Below are 19,644 nucleotides of genomic sequence, written 5' to 3'. Positions count from 1 at the left end.
ATAATTGACCACAAAATAGCAAGGATGGCTTAGATCCCATTATGGCTTAGATCCCATTATGGAGTCGCAGTAGGGAACTTGCTTTCTGCACGGCAGCCCCCCCCCCCCCCCCCAAGTAGGAAAAGCGTGGAGATTCTGCACGGCAGCTCTGGAGATATTGTCAAAATCGTGTATTTGGCTTAAATGCCATCTCTCCCTGAGACCTGGGGCTGGAAATCCTGTTCATGGTACCTCTCCCTCATTTGGCCGACGCGTGAGTGTGCTTTGGCTTGGGGAAGGGGGGATTCTGGAGGAATCTCAGCACTGATGGTTTCCAGCCTGTCTTCACAGCCATTTAAGAAAAAAGCAAATTGAATGCTGTTTCTTTTCCCTCTGGTTCAGGTTTTCTCATTCCATCTATTGAGTCATAGTATATTAGTGGCAGCAAGGTTGGCCGAGCACATTTCAGCAGCATAAGAGCCATTTCAGAGCGCCCTATGCCTGCACCCTGATCCAATCACTCTTTCTGTGCATAACCTACCTCGCAAAATTGTTGTGAGTCTAAGCAGGCTAGAACTTTTATTTGACTTCTTTACTTTACTTATCTCACCGTTCCTCCACATGAGGACCCAAAGCAGCTCATCTCATTCTCCTCTGTCCTTTTACATTGTTCTTGTCTTACAACCAGAAGTGGGATCCAGCAGGTTCTCACCAGTTCCCAAGAGTGGGTTACTAATTATTTGTGTGTGCCGAGAGGGGGTTTCTAATTGGGTCTGCTTTCCCGTTAGAAATTCCATTAGGTTCAAAAATCATAAAGTCCTGTTGTTTCCTACGTGGCTGGTTAGCAAAGGTAGAAAACGGGATAATTCTCCCTGTTGGGCTGTTTTAAAAACGTGTGTTAAAAATATGGTAAAGTTCCTTGTTTAAGGAAAGTATCCTTCCTTTGATTTCTAGAAACAAAATTAAGTATTTGAAAGTATTAAGTATTTGACAGGCAGTCAATTAGAGGAGAAGTAGTTGTTTCTGTTGGCAGTAGACGATGGGACTTGCTATAATGAGTTTAAATTATGGACAGAAAGATACCAGCTGGAAATTGGGAATTTTTTTTTTTACAGTAAGAGTTTTTTTACAGTAACAGAGAAATTATTAATGCCCCACCTCTCGGGAATGCCTGGCCACTCCTCGTCGTGGTCCCCGGGCCAGCCCCCATTGGCGCTACGCCACTGTTTGAATCCCACCACCATGGGAACCTATTACTAAAATTTTTGGATCCCACCACTGCTTACAACAGCCTTGTGAAGTAGATTAGCCTGAAAGAAAATGACTGAACCAAAGTCACCCAACAAACTCCCATAGTGGAGCCGGGGTGCAAACATCCTAGTCCAACATTCTAACCACTACACCAAAGGCCAAGATAAGTAATGTCATTATATGACAAAGTGTAGTCTTATGAACTGGCTTGGAACTTTACTCAGCTCTTAATGATACAGGTAATAGTCTCCTGCACTAGCACCGTGGGGTGACGTCGTATCTTGACATTTACTAGGCAGACTTTCCTTCCTGCCTTTATCTTCTCCAATCTTTTACACTTTACCGACAGCCAGAGTACCAGTAATCCAAGTTAAAAGTATAAATGAAATTGGGAGCTGCCCTCACGGCCGGGTAATTTTAAACTGGAGATGCTCAGGTGCATGCCTACGGAATGTGGTGCCCGGGGAAAGCATGGAAATTGCACCCCCCTGGACTCTGCTGCCGCCACGGTGCAGCAGTGGGGGGGGGGAGGGGGTCTGAGCCACCCTAGTTGTGTTAACTGGAAGGAAGAAAAGAAGGGGGGAAGAAAGAGAAAGAAGCAGAAAGAATGGAGGAGGGGAGAGAAAAGGGGGAGAAAAAATGGAAGAAGGAAGGAAGGAAGGAAGGAAGGAAGGAAGGAAGGAAGGAAGGAAGGAAGGAAGGAAGGAAGGAAGGAAGGAAGGAAGGAAGGAAGGAAGGAAGGAAGGAAGGAAGGAAGAGGGAGAGAGTGTCCCATCCAGACTCTGCTGCCTCAGTGAGGAAAGCTGTGCTGCAGAGGCTGTGCTGGGGTGGCAGATTCTGGATGGGGGAATCCTCGGAAGCCTGAGGATTCCTCTGCCCGAACTCCACTGCCCCAATGTGGCATCCACAAGGAGTCGGAGTCGGGGGCATAAGAGTCCAGGCAGGGAAATCCTCACCCTGAGGATTCACCTGCTCTGACTTTGCTGCCCCAGTGGAAGCCGTGCTGGGGTGGCAGTCAGAGCACGGGGAGAGGTGCCGAGGGGAGGACCGGCTTCAGGGAGCACAGTGCTCCTCCAGCTCCTAACTCTTGGGGGGGGGGGGTGGCCAAACATGCCCACCATGTGACCTGTGGAAGTGGTGCCGGGGGCAGCCACCCCCTCCCCCTCCCAACACCTATGGAGGTGCTGACCATTGACACTTGACCTTAATAGATGCAAAGCAATTGTCCTGCCATTGATCTGAGTCTTTTCTGCTTGGGAAGAAACATTGATTTTCTTGGTCTCCGTTCAATAATTTTTACGTCACCACCGGACGCTCAGAGAAGTTCATAATTCAAAAAATGCAGCAGCCGCAATCTGAAATGGGCACTGTTTTTTTTTAAAAAAAATCTTTATAATATGCTACATTCTGCCATCGCCGAGGGTGGCTGTTTTTAACAATTCATCCTTTAGAAAATTCATCAATTCATCCTTTAGAAAAGCGGACAGTAATTTGGGTAGGGAGAATATCTCCAATGAAGAGCGGAGATAATGGAACGGGTGGGAAATGATATGTGTGTGTGTCTGTCAGTTTTTCCCTTGTTTAGTCATGACAGTCTTGTTTCGCAGCCCATAGTTGGTGGAATAAATATTTCATCTGCCAGCACAGAGCGTCCCAGGAAGGATGTCGCGCGCAGGTGAATTGGCCAGTACAAGGCAGCAGTAAATAATTCATTGGTTTCATATCTCCATTCACCTTAATTACCCAGTATTTAATTGCACTGCAAGACCCATTAATACTGACTGAAGTACACTTTGCAATTTTTGCGATGCTAATTAGCATCCAATTGTTGTTATGTTCATTTCTGAAATAAGTTGTTGGAGCTTTTTGTATCACTGCCTGGTTTGGAATCTGATCCGGAATAAGAACATAAGAACATAAGAACTAGCCTGCTGGATCAGACCAGAGTCCATCTAGTCCAGCACTCTGCTACTGGGAGTTTATTCCCAGAGTGCTGTGGGCACGGATGGTGGCAGCAAGAGACGCTAACAGTTCGTAGGGGTTCCTCCTGGCTTGGTTGGAGCAAGGAGACTTATTATACTCAAGGTTATGAAGAGTGGGCCAATGAATCTTCCATGCTAGTGAGATGATGCTTCATCTCTCAGTTGCTGTTGGGTTTGCCCATCCCAGCGTAACAGCTAATCAATGGGATGCAGGAAGAAAGAGGTTGCCCATGGGCCAAAGGGTCATGCCCCTATGGAACCCGTGGTTGTGCCGGGCCCCCTTTCCAAGTTGGACGGGTAAATCCTTTGAGTCCCCATTTGTGGTTTGCAGAATGGTAGGCACTGGAAACCAAACTTGGCAGCGTGGCTGGGTTGCCATGGCATCTCCAGGGATACAAAGCAGTGAGTATAATTAGATGTGACGGTCTAGGATCCCTGTGCATTGTGGAGAACGTTTGCAGAGGGAAGGAGGGACACCACATCTGGAAGGGCAGATATGAGGGACCTGTCAGATGACAGTAAGACTAGGGTGATCTTTTTTTTTGGAAGTGCTTGTGTGTGGAGAGGGACTGTTAGTATGTCAGGCAGCACGAGGAATAAGACACCTGTTGTAGGATAAACTGCAGATAGAATGTGGGAAGTGTGGCTACATTCACGGCAGGTGTGTGTAATGGGGAGGCGTGTCAACCTTCACAGCCGTTAGGGCACTGTTACCACTTTCCTTCTGCAAACAACCCAGGGGTAATTTGGTAAATAGGATTAAATTAGGGGCTAGTTTTTCCAGCTTTACTTCTGGGATAAATCCGTCCTAAAACACTCTCCGCCAGTTGGCTTGCCGTCACCTACTGGATTATTGAACAATAGGGACTTGTAATATCTGTAACGAATAGACTTTTCTGTTAATAATACTGCCTGACTGTATTGCTGAATAATAACGCAGCCGACTTTCGATCTTTAGCGCCCCCAGCTTCTCTTGTCTTGTCTCAGGGGCTCTTGAACTCTTTGTTCTAAGCTCAGCACCAGTCTGTGGAGCAAAACAGAGTTAGCAGAATTTCTCATCCAACCGCATTCAGAACACAGTGGTTTACTTAGCCCAAGAGGTTAGCCTTATTACTTAACGTACACAAAGAACACAACATTGCAGTCAGAGAAGGAACTTCCCCCAAACATCTTTTCTAGCTTAATACATGCCCTGAGTGACACATGCGGGTGTTATGGAGCTTTCTTAGCTGCTAAGGATCCATACCAAAAAGCGATTAGAAATCAAAACTCGTCTGTGCTTCCTTGGCAGAAGAAACTGCATCGAAATGGCTGGTGCCAGAATTAAGAGAACTAAAATGATAGACTTAGTGGCCTGGAACCATCTTGAATGTATAAGGTGGTACAAGGGGGTAGAACAGGATCTGCAACCCTCGGCTCTCCAGATGTTCATTGACTACAATTGGCCATGGTGGCAGGGGCTGATGGGAATTGTAGTCCATGAACATCTGGAGAGCCGCAGGTTGCAGACCCCTGTGGTAGAACAACCCCAGGCTGAGGAGATTAAAATGGGTCTCCTCCTGAAAGCGCTCACAGATGGGCTGCCTGACACAGACACCATGAAGCTGAGCAGTTCCCAAGGGTGGTATCTCTTTTATCATCCTTCCTGGAGGACACAAGGCAAATTTAGATCTATGACGACACAACACATCTGGGACTATCAGCTAGTTGATGGAATATAAACCAACATTAGTGAGGCACAAAGTGGAGCTACGTGACTCTTGGCCGTTGAGTGATGGAGACATTTTAGGTAAGACAGGGGTATGCTTAATAGAGCATTGTAGTTGGCTGCATCTACTTGAGGGCAAGAAAATGCTCCTCTGCAATGGCAGAAGCCCCAAGCAGGGTGGAAACAGCCAGAAATAGTGCCTGCGTTCCCCGTCTTCTTGCTGCTGCTGGCTTAATGTTAGATCTTGAAGCAATAAATGGACTCTGTCTTGTGGATCAGTCGTGTTTATTGAAAGGCAACGAAGCACCCAGCTATGACCCTGATTTTCGCTACCCCCTTTATCCAGAAGTTAATCCTCCCTCCCCTTTTTCCCAAAGAATGAGAGAAAGAAGTGTGGCGGATCTTAGGCAGAGCTTAGGCACTCTAAGGCCGGCATTTTTAGCATGTATAATATACAATAGGCTATATTGATGACCATTGCACATATTATGGAGATGCAAACACGAAGTTAGCATCAGGCTCTCCCAGCTCACCCACCTTCATCTTATCTCCTGGCTTCACGACCCACCTCCCGTGTTTCCCCGAATATAAGACAGTGTCTTATATTAATTTTTGCTCCCAAAGATGCGCTATGTCTTATTTTCAGGGGATGTCTTATTTTTCTGTGTTCTGTTCGTCAGGCATGCTTCCAAAAAAAACTTTGCTATGTCTTACTTTCAGGGGATGCCTTATGTTTCTCGCTTCAGCAAAACCTCTACTATGTCTTATTTTTCGGGGATGTCTTATATTAGGGGAAACAGGGTATGAAAGAGGGTTGTAACCCACTTCTCGATCCTGACCCACAGTTTGAAAGCAATTGATCTGTACACAGATAGAATGTATTGCTGTGATGTGACATATCAGTCATGAGTGGCCGTGTTCCTTCGTCGACGAAGGGCTTTTGTTGATTACACAGTGCAGTCAATGGATGGGACTTCCCTGGTGGGAAGTATTTATTTTATTTTTATTTATTTATTTGATTTATTATACCGCCCTATCCCCGTAGGTAGTAGAAGAGTTCCCCCAGACCAGGGGTCTTCAACCTGCGGCTCTCCAGATGTTCATGGACTACAATTCCCATCAGCCCCTGCTATGCTGGGATTTGTAGTCCATGAACATCTGGAGAGCCACAGGTTGCAGACCTCCCCCAGACTCACTGGAGCGGCTGTAAGGTCTTAGAAGTTGTTGTCATTCCCACATGCCCCTGATTTACGTTGAGCCCTTGGTTTAAGGTTTGACAATCCTCCATCCTGCTTTTCTAGATCTTGAATCTCAAGTGCCTGTGATTTATTTTGAACTTTTTTTTTTCAGTTTGAGTCCAGGTTGTCAGCTTTTCGAGGCCGAGTATTAGGCTACCCTGATTGCTCTTGACAGGGACTTCGTTTGGTGGCAGATACTTGCAAGCTCTCTCTCTGTACCCATTCCCTTGACTGTCCCCTCCTTTCTTCCAGATGGCGCAGTTTACGCCTTCGGTGGGATGGGCTCAGACACGTCTCCTCAAGCGCTGGTGAGGTTGTATGAGCCGTCAAAGGACCATTGGCTGCCCCTACCTTCTATGCCCACACCCTGCTACGGGGCCTCCACTTTCTTGCATGGAAACAAGATCTATGTGATGGGTAAGGACCATTTCCTAGGGCAGGATGCACTCACTGGCATCTGTGCAATTTAAAAAGCATGTCCCACCTGGGGACTTCCTGTCAGCTGATGCCCGTGACGACGCTGCCTGCTGGAATGGAGCTGGATTTACTGCTGTTTATTCTCTGCCCGTGAAAGTGTGCAAGATGTTACCTACAGTGTGGAAATGTCAAAGGTTTACAGAGTGAAGCAGGGGAGGGGTGGGGGAGAAGAGAGAGCCAGAGGCTGAATGAGAGAGAAGGAAAGAAAGACGAGTGAAGGGAAAAATCAACAAAGATTCATGATCCCCGATCAGGCCAAGCATTGATGATCCAGGGACAGCCAAGCATGCTGGATTATTCAAACAGTGCCCTGAAGGCTTTACATAACTCCAGGGAGAGTCTGTTTGTGAGTGGTCTGGGCCTGTTTATGTGATCTAAAATTAGATTTGGTTAATTGAAAGCCGTTATCCTGAATCAGCAGCCGCTGTGTCGTATGAGTCAGGAAACTCCGCGGTGTTTCAGCTACACAGCAATGCTCGGCTCTCGGGTCGTTTTCTGCTCGACTTGTTTCTCAATGAAACTGTGAACTCCCATCTGTCCCTGGTGACAGCACTAATCTGGAAAAAAATAACTTGCCGGCTAAGTTGGGAGTTTTTCATTCTTTCAGAGTTGGCCTGCTCTGCTTGACCTCATGACAGGTCTTGCAGCGATGGGACAAATCTGAAGCAAATGTATTGCTTCAGATCCTCTGAAGATGCCATCCACAGATGCAGGTGAAACGTCAGGAGAGAATGCTGCTAGAACACGGCCATACAGCCCGGAAGCCACACAGCACCCCAGTGATTCCGGACGTGAAAGCCTTCGACAATACATAGTTCAGTGGCTGTTTACACAATATCTTTTTTCCCCTCCAGACTTCTTGTTGGTCTGGATCTGAAGCACAGTCCTCAACCAAGGCCCAGGGCTTTCTTCCCAGCCTGGAGGAACTCTGTCGCACAAGACTCAGGCCTTGAGGGACCTGGTCCAGCTCCACAGGGCCTGTAAGACACAGGCGTCCTGCTAGGCCTACTTCTGAGGGAAGCGACAGTTTTAAAGCAGCTTCATTTCCTTTCTTTTCCACTCCAGCCATAATTAGGGCACCATTTTAATTTTGTTTTTTTAAAAATAATTTTTATTGTATCCTTTGAATATTCCATTTGATATTGATACTCTTCTTAATTCGTTTTCAAACAATACATTTCCCCCTTTTCCCCCTCCTCCCCCCTGTATTTTCTTCATAATTTTATCAAACAAACAGCAGTAAGTTCATTCTTTGTCATCTCTTCTCCCATTTCTCCTCATTGACTCCAGCTCCTTTCATCCAGTCCGCATATATGGTCCATATCTTCAAAATTTTGCTCTGTTTATCTTGCCACAGTTTATTTTTTGTTATTATTTCGAAAATGTCCAGTGTCACTTGTTCCCAGATATATTCCAACCATTTCTGGATTGTCCATTTTTTCTTTTCTTTCCAGCCTAAAGCTATTGTTACATGGGCTGCTTTGATCATTATTTTATACATGTAGCTATATTTTTTATCTACCCTTCTATCCTCCATTACACCCATGAACATTAAATCATTATTTATCCCAATATTAATCTTCACCAGTTTCTCGATATATAACATTACGGTTGTCCAAAAATTTTTCACTTCTATACATTCCGTCCATATATGGCTATAATATGCCTCTTGATCTCCACAGTGCCAGCATTTAGGACTAAGTCCTTTAATCATATATGCTAGTTGTTTTGGTGTTCTATACCATTTTAATTTTAGTGAATGTGAACTTTAAAGCTTTTGTACAAACATCTATAGATGAAATTTTGCAGTGGAAGTAAACGAGAGCTTCTTCGACTGTCACTCGCCAACTAGAACCCATCTGTCTCCTCAGAAACGACAAACGTTTTATTAGCTGCTTCCGATCAACGGCTGCCTAGTTTCGCTAACATCTCGGAGTGAATTGTCAAATATATCCCCAGCAGGGAATTTCATGAATAGTTTTGTCTGTTATGTTATGCTATAGCTTTTGAATAGGTCTAAGTTCTATGTGCGTTGTACATATTAATTCCAACTATGCCAGTCAAGGCTCCTTTCTGTCTGTCATAAGAACATAAGAACATAAGAACAAGCCAGCTGGATCAGACCAAAGTCCATCTAGTCCAGCTCTCTGCTACTTGCAGTGGCCCACCAGGTGCCTTTGGGAGCGCACATGTAGGATGTGAACGCAATGGCCTTCTGCGGCTGTTGCTCCCGATCACCTGGTCTGTTAAGGCATTTGCAATCTCAGATCACAGAGGATCAAGATTGGTAACCATAAATCAACTTCTCCTCCATAAATCTGTCCAAGCCCCTTTTAAAGCTATCCAGGTTAGTGGCCATCACCACCTCCTGTGGCAGCATATTCCAAACACCAATCACACGTTGCGTGAAGAAGTGTTTCCTTTTATTAGTCCTAATTCTTCCCCCCAGCATTTTCAATGAATGCCCCCTGGTTCTAGTCATGTATGAAATTGCTTTAGCGTACAAATTGTGGTGTTGTGGTGGTTGTTAGCTGCGGTGAGCCCAGCGTGTGCTGGGAAAGGGCAAGTTAGAAACCTAATAAAATTAAAATTAAGACCGCATCCCTTCCCTTCTAAGCCTCTGAACTCTCTGTGGCTGCATTCCTAGTCCACAGAGAATAGGTTTGTGATTCAGGATGTCGGGGATCTCCTCTTCCCACAGGAGGAAGGCAGGGGAAGCTGCCCGTCACAGCCTTGGAAGCCTTCGATCTGGAAGTGAGGAGCTGGACACGCTACCCCAGCGTGCCCAGCCGGCGTGCCTTTGCCAGCTGTGCCATGGTTGACGGCTGCTTTTTCAGCCTGGGAGGACTGCAGCAGCCCGGCCCCCACAATTTCTATTCCCGGCCCCACTTTGTCAACACTGTGGAAATGTTTGACATGGAGGAGGGTAAGCTGGAGCCTGAGTCTGTGGAGGGTGACGGGGGGGAGGGTTGGGAGTCCTGAGGTCAGCCAGCATTGCTCTCCTCAGTAGGAAAGATGGAGCGGATGTCCAGCCAGTCATTTATCCTGCCTTTGTTGGTAAGATACACATGAGGGAATGCAATACTCTCACCAAGATCTGTCTTTAAATACAATATCCTGAAATTTTGGTGCCGCTAGGGGTCTGCAACCTGCGGCTCTCCAGATGTTCATGGACAACAAATCCCATTTTGTAGTCCATGAACATCTGGAGAGCTGCCGATTGCAGACCCCCTGCGCTATCCTAAAAACTGCCCCCCCCTTTCTGGCCGCCCAAGTAAAAACCCCTAAAAATATCAAAAATACATTTTTGCTGCCCCCCCAGGCATGCACCCGGTGCGACACGCACCCCCCTGTCCCGTGGTAGCTACGCCACTGCCCTGGACGCATGCTGAATGCGCAGTATTCTTGCTCCTCTCTTTTAGCTGCCTGATCTATTTCCTGACCTCTGCTCCCTCTTACCCTGTTTCCATTTTAGGGTCCTGGAGTCGGCTGAGCCGAGCCACCCGCATGAGGGATAAGAGGGCTGACTTTGTGGCTGGCAGCTTGGGTGGGCGTGTGGTGGTAGCCGGTGGCCTCGGTAAGTGTTGCAGATGGACCATCTGTCTGTTTGGGAGGTGGGGAGGAGGAATGAGCACAAAAACTCAGGGCTGTGTTTGTTTGGAGGGCGAGAGGTCAAGTCCTGAGCCTGTTGTGGGATAGAAGAGGCCCTTACTTCCTAAGAGTGGCCCCTGACCTGTAGAAGCAACCCTTAAAGCTGTTCCTCTTTACCCCCACCGCTGCTTCTGATTTGCAGTTAGGTAAAGTTTCCCCTTCAGTCGTGTCCGACCCTGGGGTACCACTGCAAGCAGTGATTTCATAGGCAAGCCTCTTTTGTGGGGTAGTTTGCCATTTCTTTCGCCAGCTATTCTTTACATCCTAGCGATGAGCTAGGTATTGATTTACCGACCAAGGAATGGATGGATGGCTGAGTTGACCATGAGCCAGCTGCCAGGATATCTGACCCACAGGGGGCTCGAACTCCTGACTGTGTGAGTGGCAGTTCAAGCACTTAACCACTACGCCACGCCGCTCCTGATTTGCAGTTACCCACCCTTTGTAGAAAGTTTTTCTTTAAGCTGGGCTCTGAGGTGCTGAGATGGAGAGGCAGATGTCAGGTGCCGCATTAGGAAGGCTGCAGCCGTTTTTCAGAGAATGAACAAGATCTGGTGCTCACCGACCATTGCCCTAAAGACCAAGCTCCGCCTATTCGCCTCCGTTGTGAGACCTGGAAGGCATCAACAAGTATCAACAACAGGCTTGACGTCTTCCGACAGAAGTGCCTATGCCGAATCCTGAAGATCCGATATTAGGATTACATCACTCACGAAGAGGTGCTCCAAAGGAGCATCGTATGCAAATTCCATATTATCATTGCACACAGAAGACTTCGACTGGCCAGCCACGTTCTTCGCATGGAGAATGGCCAGGCCCCAAAGATGGCAATGAGGTGGATACCTCCTGATGCCAAATGACAGCAAGGACGCCCCTGAAACACCTGGAGGAGAACATTCAAGCAAGACCAGAAGGCACTGAATATTTTATGGGAAAGGCCAAGACTGGACATGCTGTAGAACACCTGTTGCCCAATATGCTACTTATAGGCAGGATGGATTTGATGATGATGAGCTCTGAGGCTAGGGGCGAAAACAGCCTGAGGAACAGAGAACTGCAGAAGGAGAAATGGAGGAGGGGGAGGTTCCATTGCTATCCAATGAAAACACCCCAGTCTTACAGTCTTATTAGACATAAAAACCTCAGTTAAGAATGTTGCTTGCTGTGTGAGATCTAATTCCACTTTAATATGGAATTAGCATGTATTAAAATACTTTCTCATTTTCATGTCTTTAATTTTCCATTATGGCTCTCCCACCTCACAATAACCCTGCGAGAGTAGATTAGGCCGAGAGAGAGTGCCCGGGCCGAGGTCACCCAGTAACCCTCGTGGCGGAAGGAGGATTTGAATCCAGATCTCCGCTGCGTAAAAGCTACTCCATGCTGTCTCTTCAGACATCCTGTCATAATTGCAGTTCGAGTTTTGTGAAGTTAGAGGCAGAATGGGAGCATCTATCCCAGGGGTCTGCAACCTGTGGCTCTCCAGATGTTCATGGACTACAATTGGCCATGGTGGCAGGGGCTGATGGGAATTGTAGTCTGTGAACATCTGGAGAGCCGCAGGTTGCAGACCCCTGTTCTATCCAAAGTAGTATTATGGACCATAGGACCTACAGGAGAAACCATTCCAAATTATTTAATTGTGGAGAATTGTGGAGAAAAATGGTGTTTGACACATGTGCCCTATACTAACCAGTTAGGGATTCCTGCAGAATAATTAAAGACAGGTTTTAAAAGATTTGTCGGACTAAGCTTGAGAGAAGGAAAGAAAAGGAAAATGGGCTTATTTCCATTAGTTTTGTCCTCCTTGTCAGACAAGGAGGGAAATTAAGAGTGCTGAGTATTATCTGTTCCCAGCTAAGTGACCTTGCGGCTCTTCTCTGAAGTGTGGCTTTCTTACCAAGCGGCATTCCTTTTGGTTGTCTGGCAGCTGTGAGAGCAAAGTCCATTTTTAACTGCATTTGAGAGGAATTAGGCTGTGACAGAATGACTTGCCCGAGGCCATCCGCTGAGTTTCAGGGGCCCAGTGAAGATTTGAACCGGGGTTTCTTCAGCAGGCATTTGACAGTTCCGTCCTACATGCTGCGGTGGTTCTTTAATCACATTAATCCAGATGGTTCAGAGAACAAGAGGATATCAGGCAGGAAGGAGGGCGAGAACTGTCTTCAACACGGGGCCCAAGTGATTTGCACTGCAGCCCTAAGCATTCTTTCCTGGGAGTAAGCCCCACTGAATAAACCTGTTGTTTTGGAGAGCAAGTCTCTTCAGAAGTCAGGCCTATTTAATTCGTTGGAGGATAACTCTAAGGGGAGTGCACTTAAGATCCCAGCCTTAATGTGTGAACGAGAGGTGTTTCATCCTTTGGTGAAAATTGCATCTGTCTCATTTCGGGCGTCGGTGCTGAAGGCCACTTGACGTAGATTAGCTCCCAACTTTTGTGCAGGCTGGTAAAAGGAAGGCAGTGGATATTGTTGTTTCTAGCCATTCCCACGCAGTGCAGTATTATGTGCTCTAGTCCATGCTGAAGGTAATTACCGTGTGTGAATAATGCAGAACGTTAATATTATGTGGACCCAACTGTGACCGATTCTTGCCTGCCCTTAGAATGCACAGTGCCTCTATCTCTTTGTCGTTATGAACGGCTTTCTGGCTTCTTTTGTGCACTCAATCCACACACACACAACACAGAGGTTACAGTCCTACACCTCCTTCTAATGAAGCCAGTGACTCACCTGTCTTCCATTTAAGAGCTCGCTTTGCTTGTCATTTTTACTATGAACATGTCTCCTCTGGAAAGCCTGCTGGATTACTTCTCGGGCATACCTAGTTGAGGGGTTGGGGGGATTGCCTCTAGTGATCATTTCTTAGCAGAAAAGGCATCTAAACCAAATCTCTATCCAGCCTTCTTTTTCTTAAAAGGAGCCTAATAATGACGGCTAATATCCTCCCTTTCATCCTACCCCCCCCCCCCCAATTCTTCTATACAGGATAATAGAAATATGTCCTGTCTACTGTGATGCGTTGAAGCTGCCATCTATTTTTTTAAGATCGGATAATGATGGATTGTTGGTTTTAATTGTTGTATTTATTGTATTTTGTATTATTATATTTTTGTCTATTGGAAGCCACCCTGAACCCCGGAAGGGGAACGGTAGCCTACAAATGAAATAAACAGACAGGGATTGTAATACTCTGATGTCTAACAATATGCAAACATAAAATACAGGATGTAAAAAGGGAAATTCATAACTCCTGAAAAGATTGACCTTGGAACGGGATAACAGAGGCCGTCGGCTGTGGAGAAGGCCTGCCAAGGACTTGCTTGCTGTGCTCCTAACATGTGTTGAAGCACATAGTCCCTGACTTTTGTTAGCATCACAATGGCCTTTAAAATTAAACCCCTGGCTGCTGCAGCAGCACATGTTGGCAGATGAGTGAGCTTGGCACCATTCTGTTATAATGAACACAGCAGTCATTCCCTGGGTTCCCCGCTGTGACTTGAGCAGAGGACTAGGGGGCTGTCGATTGGCTCATGGATCTGTCTCTTCTCTTCCTTTGCAGGGAACCAGTCAAGTCCTCTAAGCTCCGTGGAAGGGTTTAACTTGGCAAAGAAGAAATGGGAACCGCTGCCCTCCATGCCGACAGGACGCTGCTCCTGCTCTAGTTTGCAGGCTGCCAACCTGCTCTTTGTGATCGGAGGGGTGGCCCAAGGCCCCAGCAGCACCGTGGAGGCCCTGTGCCTCCGGGACGGGGTCTGAGAGACGTGCCCTGGTGGAGGGGGTCCTTCTGCCCACCCCCGAGACGAGCCAAGAGGGCTGAAGTGCCTGACAACGGTGACAAGACGTGCATTACGAGAGAGCAGGGAGGAGAGCATGCGCTTTGCCCCCAGCGTGGCGGCCCCGCAGCAGTGACCTTTTCCTTTCGCTGTTTTCCAAACAACGCATTCCATCTCCTCAAAAGCGCAGAGTAGCTTGGAGACCGTCTGCGGTCTGTTCTGCAGGTGGGGCAGGGGTCAAGCAGCAGGTCTCTGTTCTCGCCTGCCGGAGCGAGGTAAACTCAGCGGAGCTGACTCTTTCAACACCGGAGCAAAAGGCCCCGGGCCCCTCAGCTGTGGTTTCGTCACTGCACGTTACCGTCGGACTCCCAAAGCAGCACCAAGCGGGTGTCTTGAGAATAGGGGCAGAGCTGTGCTTCTCAGGTTAGGACCGGCCGTGTAATTTCATCGCCCAGCTCACAATTTAACTCCCGTCTCTTTGTTATCGCTCCTTCAATTGGATTTTAGATTGTAAGCTCTCCAGGGCATGCTTTCTCTCTCTCTTTCTCTCTCTTACCGTTCTGCAAAATGCCATGTACGTTGATGGTGCTATATTCACAACAGTCCACATTTAATGCACCAGAAAAGGGTGAAGCGACAGCCCGAGGAACGGGAGTTGAGCACAGGAGATGGGGGACACGTGACCACGCGTGGCCCCTCTGCCCGTGTTCTTGCCATGCCCATTGAGCTGTGTAAGTTGGCCCTTGGCTGCAAAGGGGCAGTGGGATTTCCTCAGCTGGCCCTGGGGAAAGGTATATGAAGGGAGCTGTCAGGTCAGGAGAGCAGGTACGCCCGGGTTACTGTTTTCAGCTGTCCTTGCTAGCATTTTTATGTTTGTCTCTTATGCTGCACAGCTGAGTCATCTCTAGGGAGGCTGGGTGTAGCCATGACGCCTTGTGGTGTGTTCTTAACCCGGTCTGTGTCTCATGTAGCACATACGGTGCCCTCTAGCTCAGTGCCTAGGAGGTGATGTAGCACCTCATTTCAATAAAACCGGCGGGATTTTTTTCCCTCCCATTCTTTTGTGTTTCCATGTTGGGGCTCTGTGTTTGAGGGCTGCCACAGGTCTCTGAGCAGTGTCTGTCCTCTCTGCACCAACAGCCTTTGGGAAATTATTGCAAGATTCAAAGGTAGCCCAGACTTGTCACAGGTAAGTGAAATAGTGCGTGCCGGCCACCCCCAAGAAACCAGCCCACCTTTCTCAAAAAGTGGAAGAAGTAGATAGTAGTAGAAGAAGAAGAGTTTGGATTTATATCCCCCCTCCTGCAGGAGACTCAAAGGGGCTTACAATCTCCTTGCCCTTCCCCCCTCACAACAAACACCCTGTGAGGTAGGTGGGGCTGAGAGAGCTGTGACTAGCCCAAGGTCACCCAGCTGGCGTGTGTGGGAGTGCACAGGCTAATCTGAATTCCCAGATAAGCCTCCACAGCTCAGGTGGCGGAGCTGGAAATCAAACCCGGTTCCTCCAGATTAGATACATGAGCTCTTAACTTCCTACGCCACTGCTGCTCCCTAGTAGTCAGTCAACAGTCTAGCCCAGGGGTAGGGAACCTGCGGCTCTCCAGATGTTCAGGAACTACAATTCCCATCAGCCCCTGACAGAGGCTGATGGGAATTGTAGTTCCTGAACATCTGGAGAGCCGCAGGTTCCCTACCCCTGGTCTAGCCATTTCCAAGGAATCTAGGCAGGGCAGTATTTATTGAGAAAATGACTGTATCGCCTCTCTCCAGACAACCTCTTCAAGGCAGCATTGGGAGTATGAGAATTGGCCGTTCCTAGGACCGTGGTGGCGAACCTTTGGCACTCCAGATGTTATGGACTACAATTCCCATCAGCCTGTGCCAGCATGGCCAATTGGCTGATGGGAATTGCAGTCCATAACGTCTGGAGTGCCAAAGGTTCGCCACCACTGTCCTAGGATGTTTTTGGACAAGTATAGGGGCAAATAGTGAAACGGTTTCGAGAGCAGGCGATGCCGGGTACAGTGGAAGGGCAGAGCCAAAAAACCCCAAGCGCCATGGGTTATCAGGCAATTTCCAGGCCAACTGGACGAGAGCCTTCCCATTTTGGCTTTGGTCTCCCATCTGACCTTTCGTTTGAGAGGCTGAACCCTGGTGCTGGGGACACAGCATGACTTGGGAGAGGCAATTTACGTTTCTCGTCCGTGGTCCAAAAGACATGAACTCCAGGTTTCCAGATGTTTCGAATCCACCCCATCGTTTCTGTCAGCATGGCCAATTGGCCATGCTGGTAGGGGCTGATGGGAATTGTAGTTCCTGAACATCTGGAGAGCCGCAGGTTCCCTACCCCTGGTTTAAGGGCTAAACTCGATGTGCTTATGTATAAAAGAGTTGGGTTCCCTGCAGCCACTGAGCAGCTATGGGGAGTGGCTCTTAAAAAACAAAGGAGAGCCTGAAATGCTTCCACAGGGAGAGGAAGAGCTCCTGCCTCCCCCACCCCAGCCATTTCCCCGTGTCATAACAATGCTGGCAGAGGAATTCTTTCCCTGTGCATGGAATACTCCATGTGGAGCAGCAAACAAAAAAGGGGGAGAGTAGCTGCCCCTCGCGGCACTGTTGTGTAAAGGAAAATAGCTCGAGGAGGGAGCTTAACATCCATTTGAGGCAAATTAGTAGAAACTAATGAAAGACAGATTCAAAGAAAGAGAAGCTTTGCTGAGGGGAAATCAGCATGGCTTCTGCAAAGTGAAGTCCTGCCTCAGCAGCTTTTTAGAGTTCTTTCAAAAAGGGAATAAACATTTAGAAGGAGAAGAGTTTGGATTTACACCTCCCCCCTTTCTCTCCTGTAAGGAGACTCAAGGTGGCTAACAAGCTCCTTTCCCTTCGTCCCCTTGTGAGGTAGGTGAGGCTGAGAGAGTTTAGAGAGAACTGTGATTGGCCCAAGGTCACCCAGCAGGCATGTAGGAGTGTGGAAACACATCTGGCTCACCAGATAAGCCTCTGCCGCTCAGGTGGAGGAGTGAGGAATCAACTGAGTTCTCCAGATTAGAATCCACCTGCTCTTAATCACTATACCAGACCACCTCTTTAGACAACAGTAACCAGGTAGGCATTATATACTTGGCCTTTCAACGGGCTTTCGACCAAGTATATCTCCAAAGATTCCTTGGTAAGCTTAGAAATTGAGGGCTAAGAGGACAAGTCTGGTTTGGATTAAAAGTTGGTTAAACACAAGGAAGCAGAGAGTAGGAATAGATGGATAGTCCTTTCAATGGAGGGAAGTAAGATATAGGATCCCACAAGGATCGGTATTGGGGTCAATATCATTTCATTTGTTCATTAATGTTCTGGAACTGGGGCTGAGGAGTGTAGCAGCCAAGTTTTGCAAACCAACACCAAATTATTCAGGGTTGTGAAAATTAGGTTCAACTGCCAAGAGCTCTAGAAAGACCTCAAATTGGGTCACATGGCAAATGAAATTCAGAGTAAACACGTGTAAGGTGATGCGCATTAAAAACAAAAAATTCCAACTCCAAGCCTGCTAACAGGGTCTGAACTGGCTAAGACTGAGGCAGTTTCCACACAGCCACGCTCGGGGGGTGCGTTGGCGTATATGATGCCGAGGCCCCCCGGGACCGTTTGCACGAACGGTCCCGGTAGGGGCAGGGAAGACGGCGCTGTGCCGTCGCCCAAACACCTTACCTTCCCTCCGACCTCCCGGCTCGTCGCCCAGGCCAGGGGACACGCCCCCCCGCCCTGCACGACAGCTCTGGAGTTGCAGGGCAGGGGCGGTGTGTCCCCAGGCCTGGGTGACGCGCCGGAAGGTCGGAGGGAAGGTAAGGCGTTCGGGAATGGTGCCGGTTGAAAGCCACTATTTCTGAAAAACCTCGCCCAGGGAGCGAGGTTCAGAAACAGCGGCTTCGCGCCGCCCGGGGATTGCGAGGCTGCTGCGATTCGGCGGCCATGTGAACCCCTCCCCAGGGACGCTGTATTCCGCCCGTGCGGAAACAGCCTGAGAGGGAAAGAAACCTTAGAGTCATAGTGGGTCGCTCCATGGAAAAGTCAGCCTAGTTTGCCGCAGCAGTGAATAGGCTGTGCTGGGGTTTATTAGGAAAGGGATTGAAAACAAGGGATTGAAAACAAGACAACATAATGTCCCTGTATTGAGCTTTGGTGCAGTCTCATTTGGAATAGTGTGTACAGTTCTGGTCACTATGTCTCACAAAGGACATCTCAGAGCTGGAGAAAGTAGAAAAGAGCAACTGAGACTATCAAGGGGGTAAAACACCCTAGGCTTTTCAGTTTAGAAAAGAGATGACTAAGGAGGGAAGTAATAGAAGTTTATAAAATTATGCACAGGTGAGAGACACTAGAGACAGAACTTTTTCTCCCTCTCCCAAAAATATTAGGACTCTGGGGTATCCAATGAATTTGCTGGGCAGTAGATTCCAAACAGACAAAAGGAAATACCGTATATACTCGCGTATAAGCCGAGTTTTTCAGCCCTGTTTTAAGGCTGCACAAGCCGCTTGTTGCTGCCCTCCTTGGAGGGTGAAGGGGAGCCCTGGCTGGCTGGGCTTCCTCAAACCCCAGGAGGCAGAGGGAGCTCCTTATTTGGGCAGTGACTCCACCTGATGTCACTGCCCAAATAAGGAGCTCCCTCTGCCTGCCTGCTGGCTGGGCTTCCTCAAACACAGCAGGAGGTGGAGGGAGCTCCTTATTTGGGCAATGACGTCAGGGGGAGTCACTGCCCAAATAAGGAGCTCCCTCTGCCTCCCAGCTTCCCACCTTCGGCTTATACATAAGGAGCAGCAGTGGCGTAGGAAGTTAAGAGCTCGTGTATCTAATCTGGAGGAACCGGGTTTGATTCCCAGCTCTGCCACCTGAGCTGTGGAGGCTTATCTGGGGAATTCAGATTAGCCTGTGCACTCCCACACATGCCAGCTGGGTGACCTTGGGCTAGTCACAGCTTCTCAGAGCTCTCTCAGCCCCACCTACCTCACAGGGTATTTGTTGTGAGGGGGGAAGGGCAAGGAGATTGTAAGCCCCTTTGAGTCTCCTGCAGGAGAGAAAGGGATATAAATCCAAACTCTTCTTCTTCTTATACGCCAGTCAATACATTTTCCCAGGTTTTGGAAGTAAAATTAGGTGCTTCGGCTTATACACAAGTCGGCTTATACATGAGTATATACGGTACTTGGACATTCAGTGAGTGGAAGTTGCTGCCAGAGGATGTAGTGATGGCCACAGACATAGAGGGTTTAAAAAAGGAATTAGATTCATAGAGGATCAGTCTATCAGTGGTTACCAGCCCCTCAGCCTCTGCCCTGCAGTTGGATGTGTGAGAAAGGATCCTAAACCTCTCCCCCCCCCCCCCCCCGGGTGGCATTCCAAGCATGAACAGGCTGTCCTTTAGTTTTTCAAAAGCCATTACCTGCAGCTGCTGTAAGGCTGCAGGGAACCTGCATTCAGAATCCAGACCCAAAACAAGTATGTCCAGTTTGGCTCCAAGACAGGCTATTGATTACTCACATTCAGACAGATTGACTGGCCTGTGAATTGGGGCGGGCTGTAAGGAAGACA

General features: G+C 48.1%; 1 protein-coding gene across 6 annotated transcripts in view; it reads left to right on the top strand.

Moving 5' to 3' along the window:
• KLHDC8B (kelch domain containing 8B) overlaps nucleotides 1-15,127 on the top strand; it is a 36,237-nt gene extending 21,110 nt beyond the window's left edge. For all 6 annotated transcript variants that reach the window (XM_048491354.1, XM_048491355.1, XM_048491360.1 and 3 more), the window contains 4 exons: nucleotides 6,411-6,575; nucleotides 9,337-9,561; nucleotides 10,111-10,212; nucleotides 13,848-15,127. In XM_048491354.1, the coding sequence (XP_048347311.1) occupies nucleotides 6,411-6,575; nucleotides 9,337-9,561; nucleotides 10,111-10,212; nucleotides 13,848-14,044 (689 nt within the window). In that variant the 3' untranslated portion in view covers nucleotides 14,045-15,127. The remainder of the gene's footprint in view (nucleotides 1-6,410; nucleotides 6,576-9,336; nucleotides 9,562-10,110; nucleotides 10,213-13,847) is intronic.
• Nucleotides 15,128-19,644: the final 4,517 nt, after the last annotated feature.

Source organism: Sphaerodactylus townsendi, linkage group LG03, assembly GCF_021028975.2.
Source record: "Sphaerodactylus townsendi isolate TG3544 linkage group LG03, MPM_Stown_v2.3, whole genome shotgun sequence".
NCBI classification, from domain to species: domain Eukaryota; kingdom Metazoa; phylum Chordata; class Lepidosauria; order Squamata; family Sphaerodactylidae; genus Sphaerodactylus; species Sphaerodactylus townsendi.
Note: the sequence above shows the minus strand (reverse complement) of the source record. Positions and strands in the feature narration are given on the sequence as shown.